Here is a 19,210-nt window from a genome sequence, read left to right on the forward strand (position 1 = left end):
AATGCAGATGCCTGTAGTAAACATATGGAGTTTACCAGACTCCATAAAACTGAAGAAATAAAAATCCCAGTAAGAGGAAAAAGAATGTGCAAGTGGTAAAAATGTCCACTCACCCAGGAGATTAAAATTCAAAAAAGTTTAGAGTCCAGCAAAGGTGCTCAGGGTCTCAGGTTAAAGGGGGGAATACAGAAACTGAAATTCTTTCTAACAAATACCCATTGCAGGGAGCGTTGGTGAACAAGGCACTTACCTTGGGGCTCATCTTTCGATGAACAAAATTCTTTACCTGCTGCAGCTGTGACCTGGAAAAAAGAAAAGGCCCCTCTCCACCTGGGCAACCGATTTTTAAGTGCTCGCGGGGTAAGCGTGTCACAATCGGATCACCCTTCATAATGGTGAATGTTAGGACAGTTTTTCTGAATTCCAACTAAGGGCTTAGTAAAACCCTTCAACTGAGGCAGTACAAGACTCCACTATTAGTATAAGTCTGTACCACCTGAGTTCAAGGTAGGGTAGACAGAGCAGCCAGGCTTATCTTAGGAGGGAGAGAGGGCTGTAGAATCAGTACAGATGAAATTGTAATACCAATATACCAAATAAATGTATGTAAAAATAAATGATTTATTTAAATACAGGTAGGCCCACATAAATCTATGGGTAAATAACTACCAACACATTACAATTATAAAAACACAACACTATACTTTAAGGTACACAGACCAAAGTATAAGCCTTATTTGGAATACCCAACAGCATTTGTATTTATTTGTATAGCGCAAAACCAGGCCCGGAGGCTACCAGGCGTATATCTTAGAGGCAGTGGTTACATAACAATATAACATTACAAGTAAACATTTGAATTGAACAGAGTAATCAGGACATGTTAGAAGTATAGACAGCAATACATGGGTCATCAATTATTCAGAGTGAAAGTTGGTCGTCTGAAGTGACTAGCCAGAGTTTGGCTTTGTGTTTGAATGAATTCAGGGAAGGCAGGTTTCTGATAGTAAGAGGGACAGAGTTCCGCAGTTTGGCTGCCAGGACTGGAAAACTGGACCCGCCGGCTGTTTGGAGCTTGTATCTGGGGATCAGTAGGCTCTGGCTAAGGGTAGACTTTAGAGATGGGGTGTACTGCGTGAATCGTGAGGAGAGATAGATGGGGGCCTGGTTATTCATGCATTTGTAGGTCAGGGAAAGCGATTTTAGTGAGATCCTTTGGGGGACTGACAGCCAGTGAAGGTTCTTCCTAGTTTCCGAGATGTGGGCTGATCTAGGGATATTGCTCTGATGGCGTTATTTTGTAAAATCTGGAGTTTGTCTAGGTTGCGTTGATTGGTGTCTTGGTGTAGTGCATTACAATAGTCCAGCTTGGACATGACCAAAGTCCTAGCAAGGATTGTGCAGTTATGAGTGGAGAGAAAAGGGCAACAAGCAATGATCAGTTTGCAGGTGTAAGCAGAGGCGGCAGCAACTGCATTAGTTTGTCTGTGGAGGGATAGAGTGGAGTCTAGGTAGATTCCGAGAGTTTTGGTATCTTTGGAGACTTTTATGGAATTACCATCGATATTAAAGGAGCTGAACATGGGGTTCAACTTGTTAAGTCTTTGCTGTGTACCTAGGATGCGGAGCTGTTTTATCGTCATTAAGACAGAGCTCATGTTGTGCCATCCAGGTTTGTATGACATGGTAAATGTCATTTAAGGATTTCAAGTCTACCGTGTAATCGCTCGTGATGGGGATGAGTTTATGGGTGTCATCGGCATAGTTAGTGTAGGTGACACCCAGATAGTCAAGCACATCAAACAGGGGTTTAGTGATAACATTGTAGAGGGTGGGGGATACGCAAGATCCTTGGGGGACCCCGCAAGGGACTGGCGCAGGGTCGGCAGAGGAGGTTGGGGAGAAAACCCTCATGCGTCTTATCCAGGAATGATTTAATCCAGTTAGTGGCATTGTCAGAGAAGTGGGCTGCAGTTTTCAAATGATGACAAAGGATTTGGTGGTTGACCAAGTCGAAGGCAGCAGATAAGTCTAGTAATAGTAGCAGGGCTAGTTTACCTTTGTCTTTAAGGTCCTCAATTTGGGTTTTGAGATCTAGTAGGGCAGTCTCCGTACCGTGCTTGGGTCTAAAGACGGATTGTCTAGTGCCTAGAAGATTGTAAGTTTCCAAGTAATTCTGTATCTGAAGATCTGCTGCTCTATCTAAGATTTGTAGCAGAAATGGGACCGTCGTGATGGGCCTGTAATTGGTTGGGACCTCGGGATCTAAAGTTATTTTTTTTAGAAGAGGGATGACCCACGCATCCTTCAAGTTGTTGGGGACCTCTCCCAATTGAAATGAGGAGTTGATAAAAGTAGTAATGAAAGGAGCGAGATCATGGGCTGATTCCTTAATGATTGAAGCTGGACAGGCGTCCCCTTGGCAATTAGAGGGTTTCAGGTTGCAGATGATTTTTTTCAACCTCAAGGGCAGTGAGCGGTGTGAAGCTGAACGGCACAGGAGATTCAAGAGTGGTTATTTTAGGTGGCAAGGTATTGCTAAATAGGGGAGTGTGGAGGGAGTTTTGCTTGCCGTTGATTTTGGATTGCAGAGTGATTATTTTGTTAAGAGCATTTTGTATATTGTTGCACCAGGTGTTGTCTTTGGTACACACGTTAGGGGCAGGTGAGGGGGATTCTAATTCTTTGAGAATTTTGAATAATTCTCTTGTGCTGGAGTTCTAGCGAAGTCAAAACCTTTTCATACACATTCAATATAGGTCACACCTATTCTTGGGGAGTAAAAAAACAATGGTTACTTTCACAATTATATTCAGTAATGCAAGGGCAGTAGACCCTACCAGTTGTACAGTGACTCTGTACAAATCACATTATTAGTTAACTGGACAATATACTTTTTGCGAATAGTGCAACACTTGTTCCAGGTACAGTAAAAATCTATAACTAGTTTTGTGATGACACTGTTATACCAGGCGAGTAAAACCTATGGATGTAATATTCAATTACAGATGCTTTTCAGATCAGTGAAACGCAGATTGAGATAAGCAGTAACTCTGGTAACTTATTTTTGGATGGCAAACAGCTAACTCAAGAGAAGTAAAACCCACATACTTTTTTAATCTCACAAGGAGTCCAGCTTAGATCTTACCCAACTATACAAGTGACTGATGTAGGAATTATAAGGGACAGTTAGAACCACAGACTGAGTTAGATAGCACAGGGACAGTAACCTCCCAATGTTACACTTTACTGAATGGCTCAGTTATTCTAGGTAGGCAACAACCTAATGAATACTTATTCTGGACAGGCTAACAAGTCAGGGGAAGCAAGACCCAGTTGGGGAACACTAAAACAATTATCCTAACAGGACTAATCTGGTGATACTAACAGTTGGAAGACACTCGTACATCTACCCTGCAGGAATAATCTGTTTGAAACCAACATTACTTTTGGGAAGAGGCACAACCTAATCACAGGTGAGTAATATGCCTTCACGTCTACTTTCTTGGCAAAAGGCCCAATCCCTTAAAAGTCTTTCCCTTATTCATGGAGCATGAGTGTTCTCAGTGGTAGAAGAGGGGTCACTAGAATCTAGTGTACAACAGGCAGTGTCAGGATAGGTTCTTAAGTAGCAAAAGTCAGAGATCCTTAGGAAGACTGGGCCAACAGGTGAGTACTTTACTTCAGAGTTAGAGGAGGGTCCAGGGGCTTCACAGAAGACACCCTAGCAGGATTCTAGCAAGGGGGTGGGTGCAATGGATGAGAAGTCTTCCATCATAGAAAACACCACACAGCTACACAGAAATGCTAAGAGACTTAAGGTAAGCACATACCCAAGCCAACAGTACCTAAGCATTGAAGAAGATTTTGCAGCAGGAGGACTTCAGGGTCTGCAGCCAAATACACTGTCAGTGGATTCCTTGTTGTGGTGACTGAAAAATAAACCTTAGAAGGAACTTTGCAGCAGGGATCGACGAAGAAGGCTCTAGGCCACAGCAACGCAAGGTCGCAGCAACGCGTGGGATTTATTTATTTGTATAGTGCACTAGCAGCCCAGAGGCAACAAGGCGCCGTTACAGGAAGTTGTACGTTAGCTTGATTCAAAGGTTACATATGACAGAGGTGGTCTCTTGATTGCAGATACATTGGCAAGAAACAGAAGTGAAGAGAAGAGTTTCATGGTTGGCATACATTACAAAAATGTGAGAGCATTCTCAGACAATGCTAGCATCCAGCCACAATATGGCGAGATGTACGTCTTACACAGTCAAACAAAAAGCTTTGTTTTGATAGCTTTGCGGAAGGTTGAATGAGTCAATCATCCGAAGGAGGGTGGGAAGAGCATTCCAGTGTGAGGCGGCCTTAGTGGGGAAGCTAGTGCCCCCAGCACGGACTCGTCATGTCTTGGGAGTGGTGATAATGTTAGTGTAGACCTTTCTCATAGGCCTAGAAGAGGTGTGCTTGGCAATTCTTTGGACCAAATAGGGGGTGCAATATCATGGAGGCATTTATGCATGAGGGCTAAGGTTTTAAAGACCATTCTCTCTTTGACGGGGAGCCAGTCAGCCTGCCTTCTCACTTCAGAGATGTGGTCTTTCCTTGAGATTCCTGTGGCGGCCCTAAGGGCGTTGTTCTGAACGAGCTGGAGTTTAGCCAGGTTTATACATGAGGTCCCTACAAGGAGGGCATTGCAGTAGTCTGATCTTGAACCAATTATTGCCCTAGCAATGGTGAGCTAGTTCTGTCGAGATATGAAGGGTCTAGCTGCATTGAGTACTTTGGAGTAATAGGCCGATGAGGAGGCAATAGCATTGACCTGCCTATCCAGTCAGATTAGGGTCAAGGTAGAAACCTAGGGTCTTGACATTTTGGGATACATGATAGGTATATTATCGATGGTGAAGGACATGTATTGCTTGTCCAAACTGCCCAAGGTGGTGGGTGATCCGATTAACAGAAGTTCATTTTTTTCCGCTGTTAAGGAATAACTTATCTGCCATCCATGATTGGATCGTGGAATAAATAGTGGTGAGGGTGTTCATGTCGGCATAGTAATCACCTGTAAGTGGGATACGCACCTGTGTGTTATCCGCGTAATTGGTATATGAGATACCCAGGGCGTCAAGAACGCGGAACAAGGGCCTCGTGAACACGTTAGAGAGTGGGCGCAATGCAGGAGCCCTGCGGGACTCTGCATTTGATGTGGCTTGGCGTGGAATATGCTGAGTCGGAAAAGACTTTCATGGCCCTCTCTTATAGAAAGGAAGTGATCCAGGCACATGCTTAAGGGGAGAAGTTACTCGCAGTAGAAAGATGGTGGCAAAGTGTGTTGTGATCCACCAGGTCGAATGCTGTGGATAAAATCGAGGCGCAGAAGGAGCGCTGGTTTGCCTGCGTCTGAGGTCGTCCATTTTGTTTTTAAGGTCTAAGAGCCGTTTCAGTGCCGAGTCGCGGGTGGAAACCAGACTGGCGAAGGCAGAGGAGACAGTTGTCTTCAAGGAATTTTTGGACTTGCAGGCTGGCTGCTTTGTCCAATTTATTTTTAGTATAAATTGGACAGTGGTAATGGGCCTGTAGTTCCCCGGAACCGTTGGGCCAAGGGGTGTTTTTTTTAAGGAGCGGCTATACCCAGGCTTCCTTAAGTCCAGTTGGGACATGGCCAGACTGGAAGGATGCATTGATGAATGCTGTGGGTGCAGAATCTTTAATAATTTGGGCCGGACAGGCATCGCCCTTGCAGTTGGATGGTTTAATTGATTTGAGCAGGACAATGGCGAAAGGCGTGGAGGGATTCGACTTGGTGGCCGTAGGCGAGTTGCTGTGCAGGTTGGCTATAAGGTGTCAGCACCTTTTGATGGACTAGGATTTTAGTTTGCAGGGTATTAAGCTTATTTAGCATGGCAGACTGAAAGCTATTGCACCCCTTTTCGTCCTTCAGTAGGGTAGGGGGTGGAGAGGGCGGTTTTTCCAACTTTCTAAAGATGAAGATTTCTTTCGACCCGCATTTAGCATGGTCCATCCTAGAATTGAATGTGGTGGCCTTAGCCTGGATTAGATTTGCATTTTAGTCTTTAGAGATATCCTAAAAGGCCCTCCTGGTGGCGTCAGTTCGGTTAATTTGAGGCTGAGAGTGCAAGCCTTTTTTTTAAGAGCATAGTTCCAGCAGCTCCTCGGAGAACCAGGCATTGGAATGTTTAACTTTCTTGGCTTTCTTTGTGCAAGAGGAGCAATAGCGTCTACAGCTTGGGATGGCTCAAAATTTAGGTCTTCTTGAGTCTAGTGGGTCTCACCAGGCTCTAGGTCAGGGCTGTCGTTTTCAGAGTCCCGAGGTCGATTGGAAGGAAAGGCTACAGCAGGTTCCGGTTACTCGGCAGGCTCTCTGGTTGCTATAAATCGTTTCATCGGCTTTTCCTTCATCATCCTCTTCGGTTTCGGTTCCAGTGATCTACTTGTCTTCAGCTTCGAAAGGTTTGCAGTATTTAACAGGAACTACAGCACAACTTCTGCATTCTAACACTGCATTTTACAAGAAGGGTCGGTCTGGTTATCCAATCAGGACAGCCAGCCCCCTCCCCCCCCCCTTGGGATTTGCCCCCATTCAGGCAAAGAGGAAGACAAATGGCTGAAGTTTTAGACTCCTCTCTCGCTTCCTGCCCTCACAGACCGACAGACTAGACCGTGGGGATTCGAGCGGACTCCTGCCCAAGATAAAAATCACACAAAGGAATTTCCCGCCCTGGATGTCAGGGGAAAGAACAAGAAAGGACAAGAAACAGTAAAATGGCGAAAAAAGAGGACCGGGCCATTTTGATAAAACAAGCACCCATAGGTGCCTGTACTGCAGCTGTGAACACAGCCTGCAGTAAAGGTGCACCATATTAATACAAGGTATCACTACCACCAGCCATTGAAGGTAAGCTTGACCCTGTAACAGAATGAATTGTTACAGTTTTAGTGTGAAAGGGGATACCTTGCATCTCCCCAGCACTCCACATAAGGGGGGGGGGGCTGGTATCACAAAATAAAATGTAAAAGGGATCCAAAGATCCTTTCTACCCTTGGGAACTGTAGTTCTCTCAAGGTTAGTAAAAGAAAGTTAAAAGGACAGCTCTAGGGCAACCCAGCAACAACAGGCACTGATGGCACCCATAAAAAGAGTTCCCACGCACAGAGGTATTAAGGACAAATATCCCACTAGTAAAGAAAGAAAAAAAAGTTCGGGGTTGACCCAGGTCAGGAAGATTTACCATTTCTATGAAAATCTTACCCAACAGTGAATCTCTCTGAGGCACTGGAGACAGAGTGTGTCAGGATCCGATGCCAGGAAAGACCTGTCACACAAAAAGCACTGACTGAACTCGCCTGGGCGGACATGCACCCAGGAGATGAGGTACCGGAAGCAGGTGAAATTACAAATAAAAATAAGATTACCAAAAACCGCGGACAAGAAGTAGAAACCTCCTGGGGAACTGGAAGCGTGTGGGATTATGAGGGAGAAGGCCTCAAACAAGCGCAGTGACGAAGTCCACTCCAGTTGACGTGGCTAAGAGGACTGAGGAGAGGCGCTGGAGGGTGTGGCAAACTGAGGAGAGGCACCACGCCATGCCTCTGGGCAACTTTAAATTTAAAAAGGAGATGTTTTCTTTTAAGTGTAAATAAGTTCTGTTGCCGTCCCTAACGAGGGACGCCCATCAAGTTTGAAGTACAGGGGGGCAGGACGCAGGAGTAAGATCACGTCCCGAACCTAGAGAAACTCCAAATCAAAGTTTAAGAGCCAAAGAGGGAGCCACAACAGTCCTAAACATTGCATTTCCTTGTTGCAAAGAACCATACCACAGTGGACTGGTAGTTTAATGTGGCAGCTACAAATTGAGACGTTCTGGGTCCAGGTCACCAATGTTGGAGATTATAAGGTTTTCTGCCTCTTTGCATCCGACTTAAGACTAGAGCCACAGCCTCTGTATGCAGCAGGTCAGAAAGAACAGTTTACCGTAATCACAGCATTGATTTAAGGTGTTGCATTTCACAGACATTCTTATTTAGCAAACCTAGCCTTCAAAAGGTGGAAAAAACTGATTCCTGCATTCTTCGGATTGCTGTAAAGTCAGGAACTGGGTGTGAAGGATTGGTTACAGTCTAGTAGGAAGCAAGCTCAGACCATGCATAGCATGTTGAGCAATGGTAAACATTTAAAAGTCACATCCTTTGGAGAAGTTTTCTTCAACTGCATGAGCTGCAGACAGGTCCCTATTTAGTTGTGGATAAGTGTGAGCAACAATTACTGCGAAATAAAATTTAAATCGACATGTTTGTATTTTGAAAGTAGCCAGCATGAAATTGAATTGAGGGATACATGATAAATACCCTCTTGACAATCAAGACATGGGAACTACGAAAAAGAGTACACCTTTCAGAAAGACTAAAAAGGCACAGATCTGCTTCAGGTTTTGCACTTTTCTTCCAGTTTTTTTCTCATAGCTTAAGCATTGTAATAATTAAGGTGGATTACTGGCATTCTGAAACAGTTTCCATTCTCAAAATTAAGGTTATTCATATGTCACCATTTACAAACCAGGAACATTTGCTACAAACCTACCTTGCCAGTTTCACCTCCATGTGGGTAATGAGATCCTGGTGAATGTCCAGGCGACCCAGTAGGGGAAGCAGGGAGGATGCTAATAAGATCTGCATCAATGTCATCGCCAGTGACCAGCAAGTCAAAGATACCCATCCCATCTTTGGAATAAATGAGAAACATTTGTAAGCAGACTATCATTTCCTCTGAAAGTTCACACACATTTGCGCTTTTACTAACACATGACACCAATTCAGAATTTGTTTTTAACAAGCTGCTGCATTTTGCTACACTATTTTTACTTAGGTTAAAATATTTTCCACAATTTACAATTTTTGACAGTGCATCAGAATCTAGAAGTACCTGCCATATCTACAGGTAAGTACTGACGTCAGCAGTACCAAAAACTCACTGGAAAATAAAGGTGTACTCCAACATTGTACCTATGGTGCACTCATTGCTTTGAGCTGTAAATTGGCATTTATTTTAACAGTTCGCCTCTGAAGTGTCTTGTAAGTGCAAATTCAGATTAGTCTGCATAGAGCTTCCACATCTTCGGTTGACTGGGTGTTTCTCATACAATGTTGATATCTACCAATGGCAGATGAACCATACCGACCCTAGGGCAGTACATGGGGTAATTGAATTCTTACTGAAAGAGGGAGTGGGTGAGCAATTTGGAAGAAAAGAAGGCAAGGGATAATTTCTGTCCAGATTTGGTGTGCAGCAAGGGTGTCTATGAAAAATGTTTTCAAGACTGAGTGGATTAGTAGGGCTTGTCTAAAGATTTACGCAGTTCCTGAGGCACCTCCCCTAAAATGGTATTCCCTCTCAATCCATTAAAAAGAAAGTAACTTGCCGTACTGACTAACGTACTCCTAGTCCATTTCATCCATCTACCTGCGGTGTTCCCCAGGGGTCTAACCTCTCACCCTGGCTTTTCAACAATACCTGGCAACTCTCGCCCACCGCATTGCTATTTTTCTGCTCCAATTTTCAGTGCTATGCGGATAAGACAACTCATTTTCAGGCTCCCCTCCGCCACCTCATCTCAGATTGCCTTTCTGCCATTCAGGATTGGTGTGCCGCCAACAATCTCTGCCTGAACACCAGCAAGACAGACCCTGCCTCATTGGCACACCTTCACCCTCCTGTCCGGTCACTCTCTGGCCGGCCTCCCTTGGCCCTACTCCTACCCCCAGCTGCAAGGCTAAGAACCTCGGGGTTCTCTTTGACTCCACATGTTAGCTAAGATTTTCACAGAACTGGTAAATCTTCCTGACCTGGGTCAACCCTATAACGTTTTGCTTTAAGAGTGGGATATTTTTCTTTAATACCTCAGTGAGTGGGAACCTTTTACCACACTCGAAGAATCTTTTACTCTTTTTAGGAGTAATTTTTTCACTCTCCCTAGTGCCTTTTTAAAGTTATCCTCTTTAACAACTTCTTGGCAATAAGTGCCTGTTGTTGCTGGGCTACCCTAGGGGCTCCCCCTTTAACTTTATTTAGCTAAACTTGAGTACTACAGTTCCCAAGGGTAGAAAGGATCTTTGGATCCAGTTTACATTTTATTCTGTGAAGCCAGCACAACCCACCTTATGTGGAGTGCTGGGGAGATGCAATGTAACCCCTTTCACACTAAAACTAACAATTCTGTTAGAGACAAGCTTACCTTCAATGGCTGGTGGTAGGGATACCTTGTATTAATTTGGTGCACCTTTCCCGCGGGCTGTGTTCACAGCTGCAGTACAGGCACAAAGAATGCTCATTTTACCCAACAGGCCTGGTCGTCTTTTTTTGCCTTTTTAGTGTTTCTTGTCCTTTCTTGTTCCTTACCCCGACATCCAGGGAGGGAAATTCCTTTGTGAGATTTTTATCTTCAGTAGGAGTCCCCTGGACTCCCCGCCCAGGCTCCAGTCTGAGGGCAGGAAGCGAGGGAGGAGTCCAAAACTCTACAGTCCCTTGTCTTCCTCCTTGCCTGAATGGGGACAAATCCCAGTGGGGGGCGGGGGCATGCAGAAATTGTGTTGTAATTCTTGATAAATACTACGAACCTGGAAGCTGAAGAGTAGTCGACCACTGGAACTGAAACCGAAGAGGATGAAGGAAAAGCGGCAGGGACTATTTCCAGAGACTGGAGACCCTGCTGTAGCCCTTCCTTCCAATCGACCTGGGGACTGCGAAAAAGACAATCCAGAGCCTGGTGAGACCCACTAGACTCAAGAAGACCTGCACTTTGAGCCATCCCATGCGTTGTTGCGACCTTGCGTTGCTGCAATACCCCAATACCCTGGGACCTCGAGCCATCGTGTGGTTCACAGTCTTCCAAATTCAGAATCTCGCTGAAACTTCGTGGGCATCCTGGTGGATCTCCAGAGACACAAATAAGAGTCCGAAAAGTCCCCTCAAAAGAGTACTGGACCTTTGTAACAACGAGAATTCAACTGCAATTCTGTGCTCCTTGAAAAAGGCGGCAAATCCGCAGAACCGCATTCAGCCGCGAGGGAAAACTTGCCTAGAGCCTTCTTCATCGATCCCTGCTGCAAAGTTCCTTCTGAGCTCTTGTTTTCCGTCACCACAATAGGAACCCACTGACCGGGTATTTGGCTGCAGATCCTGAAGTCCTCCTGCTGCAAAATCGTCTTCAATGCTGAGGTACTGTGTTGGCTTGAGTATGTACTTACCCTTAAGCCTCTTAGGATTTCTGTGTAGCTGTGGGTTGTTTTCTGTGATGGGGAGGCCTGTCATCCAGTGCACCCAGTCCCATTGCTAAAATCCTGCAAGGGTGTCTTCTACGAAGCCCCTGGACCCTCTTCTAACTCAGAAGTAAAGGACTCACCTGTTTGCCCATCTTCCTAAGGAACTCTGACTTTTGCTACTTAAGAACCTATCCTGACACTGATTGTTGGTCACTATATCCTAGTGACCCCCCCCCCCCCTCTGCCACTGAACACTCATGCTCCAAGAATAAGGTAAGGACTTTTAAGGGATTGGGACTTATGCCTAGAAAAGAAGTGTTTTAAAGTTAATTACTTGTAAAGAGTTGGTTGGTAACTACCTGTAAGAGTGATCAGTTACAAAAAGTTCTTACTTACTTTGGATGTGTGATGCACTATTCTTAAAAGTATGGTTAACATATGTTCTTACTTAGAAACTGTTTTGTCATTCGAATGGAAAGTAGATGTGAAGAACAAGTTACTTCTTACCTGGCAACGTTCTTTCGATGGGATGTTCCTCCGACGTATTCCTTATCTTGATAGATCATCTCCAGCTTGCTGGCCTCGGAATTTTTTCTTCAGTAGAGGGCGCTGCGCGTCGACGTCCCTCGAGCCGATGTCCCTCGACAGCCTCCGTATCAGCGGCGATGTCATCATGCGTATAGACTCGTGCAGCGTCCGTTGCTCAGTTCCGTTTTGACGTTTAACAGTTGCTTTACATGAATTGGCTATTGACCCTGAAGGAGCGTAAGCTGTAACCACAAGGGAAGTTTTACTGAGGGGATGGATGGGAGGGGCGATAAGGAATACGTCGGAGGAACATCCCATCGAAAGAACGTTACCAGGTAAGAAGTAACTTGTTCTTCGAAGGGATTGTGTCCTCTGACATATTCCTTATCTTGATAGACTCCCATAGCAGTGGTGTGTAACTGGAGGTGAGTAAAATTGTCATGTTTCCCTTCAAGAATGAACTGAGTGCAACACAGCTTTGCCAAATCTAGTCTCTTAGCTAGAGGAAGAATCCAGGTTGTAAAATTTTGGAAAGGTATGTGCAGACGACCATGTGGCAGCCGCACATATGTCTCGAATCGGTACCCCTCTTTGGAGGGCCGAAGAGGCTGCGATACCCCTGGTTGAATGAGCCCTAAGATTTAGAGGGGGCTCTTTTCCTGCCAGTTTGTAACATTCCAGAAAGGCCAAAATAATCCATCTGGAAATGGTCTGTTTTGTTATCTGTAATCCCAATTTGTGCCCTGAGCAACCTACGAACAGTTGGTCTGCTTGCCTAATCCTAGCAAGTCTGCTGATGTAAAAGCTCAAAGCCTGTCTTGGGTCCAGCCTATGTAGCCTTTCTTCCTCTTTCCCCGGATAGGGAGGGGGATAGAATGAAGGTAAGGTAAGGTAATCTTCTGAGTGATGTGGAATTCAGAAACCACCTTTGGGAGGAAATTAGGCTTCACTTGTAGGACAACTTTGTCTTTATGAAAAATTGTATGAGGGGGTTTACAAGATAGAGCTTGTAATTCGCTCACCCTCCTAGCAGATGTCAATTCCACTAATAAGACAGTTTTAAGGGTGAGAAATCTTAGCGAACAAGAGTGGGGTGGTTAAAAAGGAGTACCCATCAGGAAATTTAAGACTAAATTTAAGTCCAAAAAGGGAACTTGGAATGGTCTTGGAGGATAGACATTGATTAATCCCTTCAGAAATTGTATTACTAAGGGTAACTTGAAATACATTGGTTCCTCTGCAGTGCGCTTGAAGATCAATAGCGCTGCGAGATAGCCCTTGATAGTGCCAACCTGAAGGCCCGAATTTGCCAAATAGAGTAGAAAAGATAACACTGTTGGTGTACCACATGAAAAGGGATTGATATTCTTTTCTCTACACCAGCTGCACAATTTGTTCCAATGGCAGCGGTATCAAGTCTTTGTTGCTGGCCTTCTGGCCGAAAGCAACACCTCCATGACGTCATCTGGGAGGTCCCAATTCTTGTATCTCAACCTTTCAGATACTAAGTGTGAAGGTTGAGGGTTCCGATGTCTGGATGGAGAACCTGACATCCCTTCTGCGATAGAAGATTCTCCTTGAGTGGAAGATGAATTGGAGGGCAGATGGACATGTCAAGAAGGTCCGGGTACCAGGTTCTCCTGGCCCAGTCCGGGGCAATTAGGATCATGGCTTTCCGGAACCTTCTCAACCTCCTGATCATTTGAGGAATGACAGGGACTGGAGGAAACGCGTACAGAAGTGGAAACTCCCAGTCCACTACGAACACGTCCCCTAGAGCTCCTCTCGGGGGAAATTCCCTTGAACAAAACTGATCGCACTTCCTGTTGATGCTGGTGGCGAACAGATCCACTTGAGGGGTTCCCCAAAGGGTGAAGATCTGTTGAAGGACTTCCTGAGCTAGTTCCCACTCGTGGGAGACTGTGCTCTGCCTGCTCAGAGCGTCCACCGTCAAGTTTCTCTCTCCGGCTAAGTGAACTGTCGATAGAGTGATTCCTTCTTGGATTGCCCAAAACCAGAGCTGCATCGCCTCTCTGCACAGAGGCAGTGATCCTACGCCTCTTTTGTTGAGGTAGTGCATGGCCACTGTGTTATCCGTCATTATCAGGACATTTTTCCCCTGTAGATGGCAGAAAAGCCTTCAGCGCTAGTCTGATTGCTCTCAGCTCTAACAGGTTGATATGTAGTCTGGACTCCGATGGAGACCAACGACCGCTGATGGTCAAGTCGTTGGCATGGGCTCCCCACCCCGTGAGTGAGGCATCTGTGACTACTGTTATCCCCGGCCATGGAAAACAGTTCTCCTTTCAAAATGTTCTCATGACAGGCCCACCACTGAAGGTCTCGAGCCACCTTGTCCGGAACCTGAAGGAGATCTGTCATTCTCCCTGAGAATTGCGACCACTGAGTTCTTAGTGCCCACTGAAGAGATCTCATTCTCAGGCGAGACTCTGGCACAAGTAAGATGCAGGATGCCATGAGGTCTAGCAATCTCAAAAAGTCAAAGGCTGGGAGACGTTGGGCATTTTGAAAGTTGGTGACCATCTGCAGAATATCATAAGCCCTCACCTCTGGTGGCGATGCTTTTCCCAGGGAAGTGTCCAGGACCGCTCCAATGAACTGGAGTCTCTGTGATGGTATCATCTGTGACTTCTTTAAATTGAGGGAGAAGCCCAGTTTGTGAAGCAAGTGGCAGGCAATCTAGCTGGATCTGAGCTTGTTCCGGAGATACAGCTCTGATCAGCCAATCGTCCAGGTAGGGGTAGACCTGAATCCCTTCCCTCCTTAGACTTGCAGCCACTACTGACATTAACTTGGTGAAGACCCTCGGGGCGGAGGTCAGCCCAAATGGCAGAACTCGAAATTGATAATGGGAGCCGCCAATTGCGAACCTCAGGTATTTCCTGTGTTTGAGATGGATTGGCACATGGAAATAAGCATCCTGAAGATCCAGAGATACCAGCCAGTTCTAGAGCTGGAGGGCCTGAAGGATTTGAGAGAGAGTTACCATCTTGAACTTGTCCTTCCTGAGGAACTTGTTCAATTCTCGTAAGCCCAAGATAGGTCTCAGTCCTCCGTCCTTCTTCGGTATTAGGAAGTAGGGGGGAGTACCAGCCCTTGTTCCTCTACGCTACAGGTACCGGTTCTATGGCACCCTTCTCCAGCAGGTCTACAATTTCCTGCAAGAGGAGCGGATCTGGAACTTTCAGAGAGCTGTTCCCCGGTGGATGACTGAGGAATGCGTAGAAAAGGCAGGCAGTAACCTTGGGCAACTGTCTCCAATGCCCAAGCATCTGACGTAATAGCCTGCCATTCCGTCAGATGTTGAGTTAATCTGCCCCCTACTGGTGTCTTGTGAGGAGAGTCCTCAGAGTGATTTAGAGGCGGCCGATGCCGAGGGTAAAGAGGCACCTGCTGCTGCGGCTTTTGTATTTTTACCCCGTCCACCTTGGGTGAATCTTTTTTGACCTCTCAGAACCGACTGTCCTCTGCCTTTTCCAAATGCGGAATAAAAGCGAAAGCACTTACCTCTCCAAGAGGTTCCTGAGGGGCGATATGGCGTTTGACGGATTGCAGCTCCCAGGGATTTTGCTGCTGCTTTGGATGTCTAACTTTTCTAGGCTGTCATCCGCCTTCTTACCAAACAAAGAGCAGTCAAAGGGCATATTTAAAAGTCTGGCTTGTACATCTGAAGCAAACCCAGACTTTCGCAACCACGCAAATCTGCGGGCTGTAGTACTTGCCCCCATGGCCCTACTGATACTGTCAGCAGAATCAATGCCAGTTTGAAGGGATTCGCACTTTGCATCTTTACCATCCTTAATGATGTTTAGAAACGATTCCCTTTGTTCTCCCTTTGGGAAGCAGTCAGCCGTTGATGAAGCACACTCCCAAAGTGTATGGCTGAACCTTGCAAGCGTACAAGTAGTGTTAATAGATTTCAACGCCATGCTACATGCAGAAAAGACTTTCTTAGCCATAGAGTCGTATCTTTTGTCATCTCTGTCCTGTGGAACAGTAGGGTATGCCGATCTACTGCCTGATGCAGTTGCTGCTTGAACAACCAGACTCTCTGGAGTTGGATGATTAGACAAAAATTCAGGGTCAGTAGCAGATACCCTATATTTAGCTGATAACTTCTTGTTAACCGCCGGGATAACCTCAGGAGTTTCCCAGTTAGCCAATATTTTTCTTTGTAATGCAGCGTGAAATGGAACCACAGGATCCTCCTGTGGGCCTTTAACTAAAATGTCTGTAAGGTCATCCTGTTGGAATGCAGGTGAAGGTGTAGACCAACCCATGAATTCTATAATCCTCGTCATTAAAATTCTGTAAAGGCTCTCGGCATGTTCCCCTGGGTCTGGTTTGGCAAATTCCATTTCTGGGGAAGTATCTAACCCACTTGCCTCATGTAAGGATTCTCGAAGGTCCTTTAACCTATTTTCTCAGAGGTAAATTCCTCTGGTTCAGGTGTTGTAGTTCTCTGCAACCCAAAGGGTCTTTCTTGATCCGAATCCTCTCCTTCATAAATTGAAGACAAAGGTCTGAAATAATCAGACCTTGGAAATGGCTTAAATCCCATTTCCAGAGCAGAAGGGGCCAAATTTGTCATAATTTGTTGAGAAAACATTGACGCAGACATTAAAGGCGTCGAAGACACCGAAAAAGGCGTCGAGAAGATCGGAAGAGGCCTTGAAGAGCTTGAGAGGATCGGAATCCTACTCTAGGTTGTCGATGACATTCTCGAAGTCGTGTTGGAGGCCCTGGGTATGACCACTGGCTGTGAGGTAGCGACGGCCGTGGGTTTGTTCTTTTGAGGCATCGGATTCGATCGACCACTGCGTCGATGAGCCCTTCGATAATGGCGTCGATGACGCTGATTTATGCATCGAAGGGACTTTCGAAGATGGCGTCGATCGCACAGTGCCTTTGCTCGAGGGTTTGTGACGCTCTCGAGTAGTTTCTTTCGCCGGGTGCAACGACTCGCGGCGTTTCGAATTTTTGGGTCTTTCACCCAGAGTATCACCCTCAGCTGTCTTCGAGGGGGTCGAGGCCGCTTTCTCAAAGACGCTAAGCATCCTTTTACGAAATTCCTCCCACTCAGCCTGAGAGCTATGTTTTGTGGGGCAGGTGATTCTTTCCGGGGAAACAGAAGATGAAGAAGGGGATCTTCGACGTCTCTTACTCGAATGCTTGGATCTCGAAGAGTGGTGGGAACTGCTTTGAGACCTAGAACGAGAATGTTTCCTGTATCGGCGAGGAGATGAATGTCTTGACTCTGCCGAGGAAACTTTAGAAGGAGTTTTAACTGTCTTACCTCTCTCAAGCTTCCCCTTACGCTCCTTCGAGGCTTTCGCCGTCATTGACATGCAGTCCTCGCACTCGGAACAATGGTGCTTCGATCCCAGGCACCACAAACAGATCCTGTGAGGATCTGTCAACGACATTTTCTGTCCACAGTCTTGACATTTTTTGAAGCCAGACCGTCGAGTCGTTGGTTCGGATGAGGAAGCCATCGAGTAAGAGTTGGTATTCGAGGAATAATGAAGAATATATCTGCCTAACAAACGGAGCAACGCGATTCCGAGGCCCACGAAGTGCGGAAAAACGGAACTGAGCAACGGACGCTGCGCATGTCTATTTAGATGCATGAAGACGTTGGCGTCGATACGGAGGCTGTCGAGGGACATCGGCTCGAGGGACGTCAGCGCACAGCACCCTCTACTGAAAAATAAAATCCGAGGCCAGCGAGCTGGAGATGATCTATCCAGATAAGGAATATGTCGTAGGACACAATCCCTTTGAAGGTATATTACTTTCCTGTGATTAGGTTGTGCCTCTTCCCAAAAGTAATTTCTTGGTTTCACCAGATTATTCCTTCAGGGTAATTGTATGAGTGTCCTCCAACTGGGTCTTGCTTCCCCTGCCTTGCTCTTAGCCTGTCCAGAATATGTATGTATTAGGTGGTTGAGTACCTAGAATAACTGAAGCATTCAGTAAAGTGTAACATTAGGGTTTACTTTCCCTATGCTATCTAACCCAGAGTCTGTGGGTCGAACTGTCCCTTATACATCCTACATCAGCCACTTGTGTAGTTGGGAAAGGTCTAACCTGGACTCCTTGTGAGATAAAAAAATGTATATGGGTTTTACTTATCTTGAGTTAGCTGTGCGTCATCCAAAAATAAGTTACCAGCATTGCTGCTTATCTCAATCTGTGTTTCATTGATCTCAAAAGCACCTGTAATTCAATATTACATCCTTCGGTGCTGACTTGGGGACTGGACCGGCTGTCTTGACCTCTGTTCCTGGAACCCCTGGGACATGCCGAAGCCCCACCCCTTGTCGAAATGCGGATGAGTCTGGCTGTACGTCTTGGGTGTGGACTTTGTGAGGATAGATAAAGATTTTAGCAGTCTGTGAACTGTTATTCTTATCTAGCTCCTCATCGGTGGTGGAATGAAAAAGGTTACCACCCTCAAATGGAAGGTCCAATATGCGTTCCTGAACTTCCAGGTTGAATTTGGTAGCCCATAGCCAGGCAGTCCTCATGGCGATGCATATGGCACAGCCTAAGGTGTCTATATGCGCAATGGTGGACTCCATGACGTCCGGAGCCACCATTTTAGCTTCTGCTAGCCCCGCCTTTAAATGAGTGACTGTGCTCCGGGAGTTATTAATGGCTGTGAGCATGGCATCTGCATTAGACTGACGAAGGTGCAGTCAGGCATTGGAATGAACCTTTCCATATGCCTCCAAGATATTCTCCTCCCTGCCTAAAAGCCCCGAAGACTAGGTAGCCGAGGACGACTGAGGCTTGGAGTAGAGCGAGGCTGCAGCAATCACCGAAGAGTGTGGCTGAGGGTGTGCCGACAGCAAGAGTGGATTCCCCCTCCAATTGCCTGTACTTACCGTTGAGGCGCTGGTTGGTAGGTGGCGCCGAATGGGGTTTAAGCCATCCCTTTTTGGCCAAGGCAACAATGTCCTTTTGCATCAGGATCTCCCTTCTAGCCGAGGGGGGTAGAGTGAGGATCTCGGCCAGGACCCCTGCCTCCGGTTGTTCCACCTCGGGTTATGGAAGCCCCAGGTTTCAGCCAAACCTGTGAGTCGTTCATGGAAGGCCTTGGCTGAAGATGGCGTGTCAGGGTCGCCCTCCTCATCTGTGTTCACTAGGGTGTCCGGCTGGTCCAGAGCAGGTGGAGGAGTGCTGGGTGTCAAAGGCTGAGGCGGGGAGACCAGAGCCGGAGGGTGCTGTGGAGGCTGGTGTGGAACCGCCTGAACAGTGGGAGGTCGAGAAGCCGGAATCAAGGGACCAGTCGTGGGCAGCTGGGGCTGCACGGGGGACTGAGGCGCTGGAGCCATAGGAGGAATGACTGGAGGTGCTAGAGGCATGTCCCTGATCACATCCA

At 46.3% G+C, this 19,210-nt stretch overlaps 1 protein-coding gene across 1 annotated transcript in view; it reads right to left on the bottom strand.

Annotated features, from left to right (window-relative positions):
- MED13 (mediator complex subunit 13) overlaps positions 1-19,210 on the bottom strand; it is a 1,760,496-nt gene that overhangs the window by 182,737 nt on the left and 1,558,549 nt on the right. The window contains exon 27 of the mRNA XM_069615091.1: positions 8,597-8,736. Coding sequence (XP_069471192.1) covers positions 8,597-8,736 — 140 coding nt within the window. The remainder of the gene's footprint in view (positions 1-8,596; positions 8,737-19,210) is intronic.

This window comes from Ambystoma mexicanum, chromosome 9, assembly GCF_040938575.1.
Source record: "Ambystoma mexicanum isolate Mex_15411 chromosome 9, UKY_AmexF1_1, whole genome shotgun sequence".
NCBI classification, from domain to species: domain Eukaryota; kingdom Metazoa; phylum Chordata; class Amphibia; order Caudata; family Ambystomatidae; genus Ambystoma; species Ambystoma mexicanum.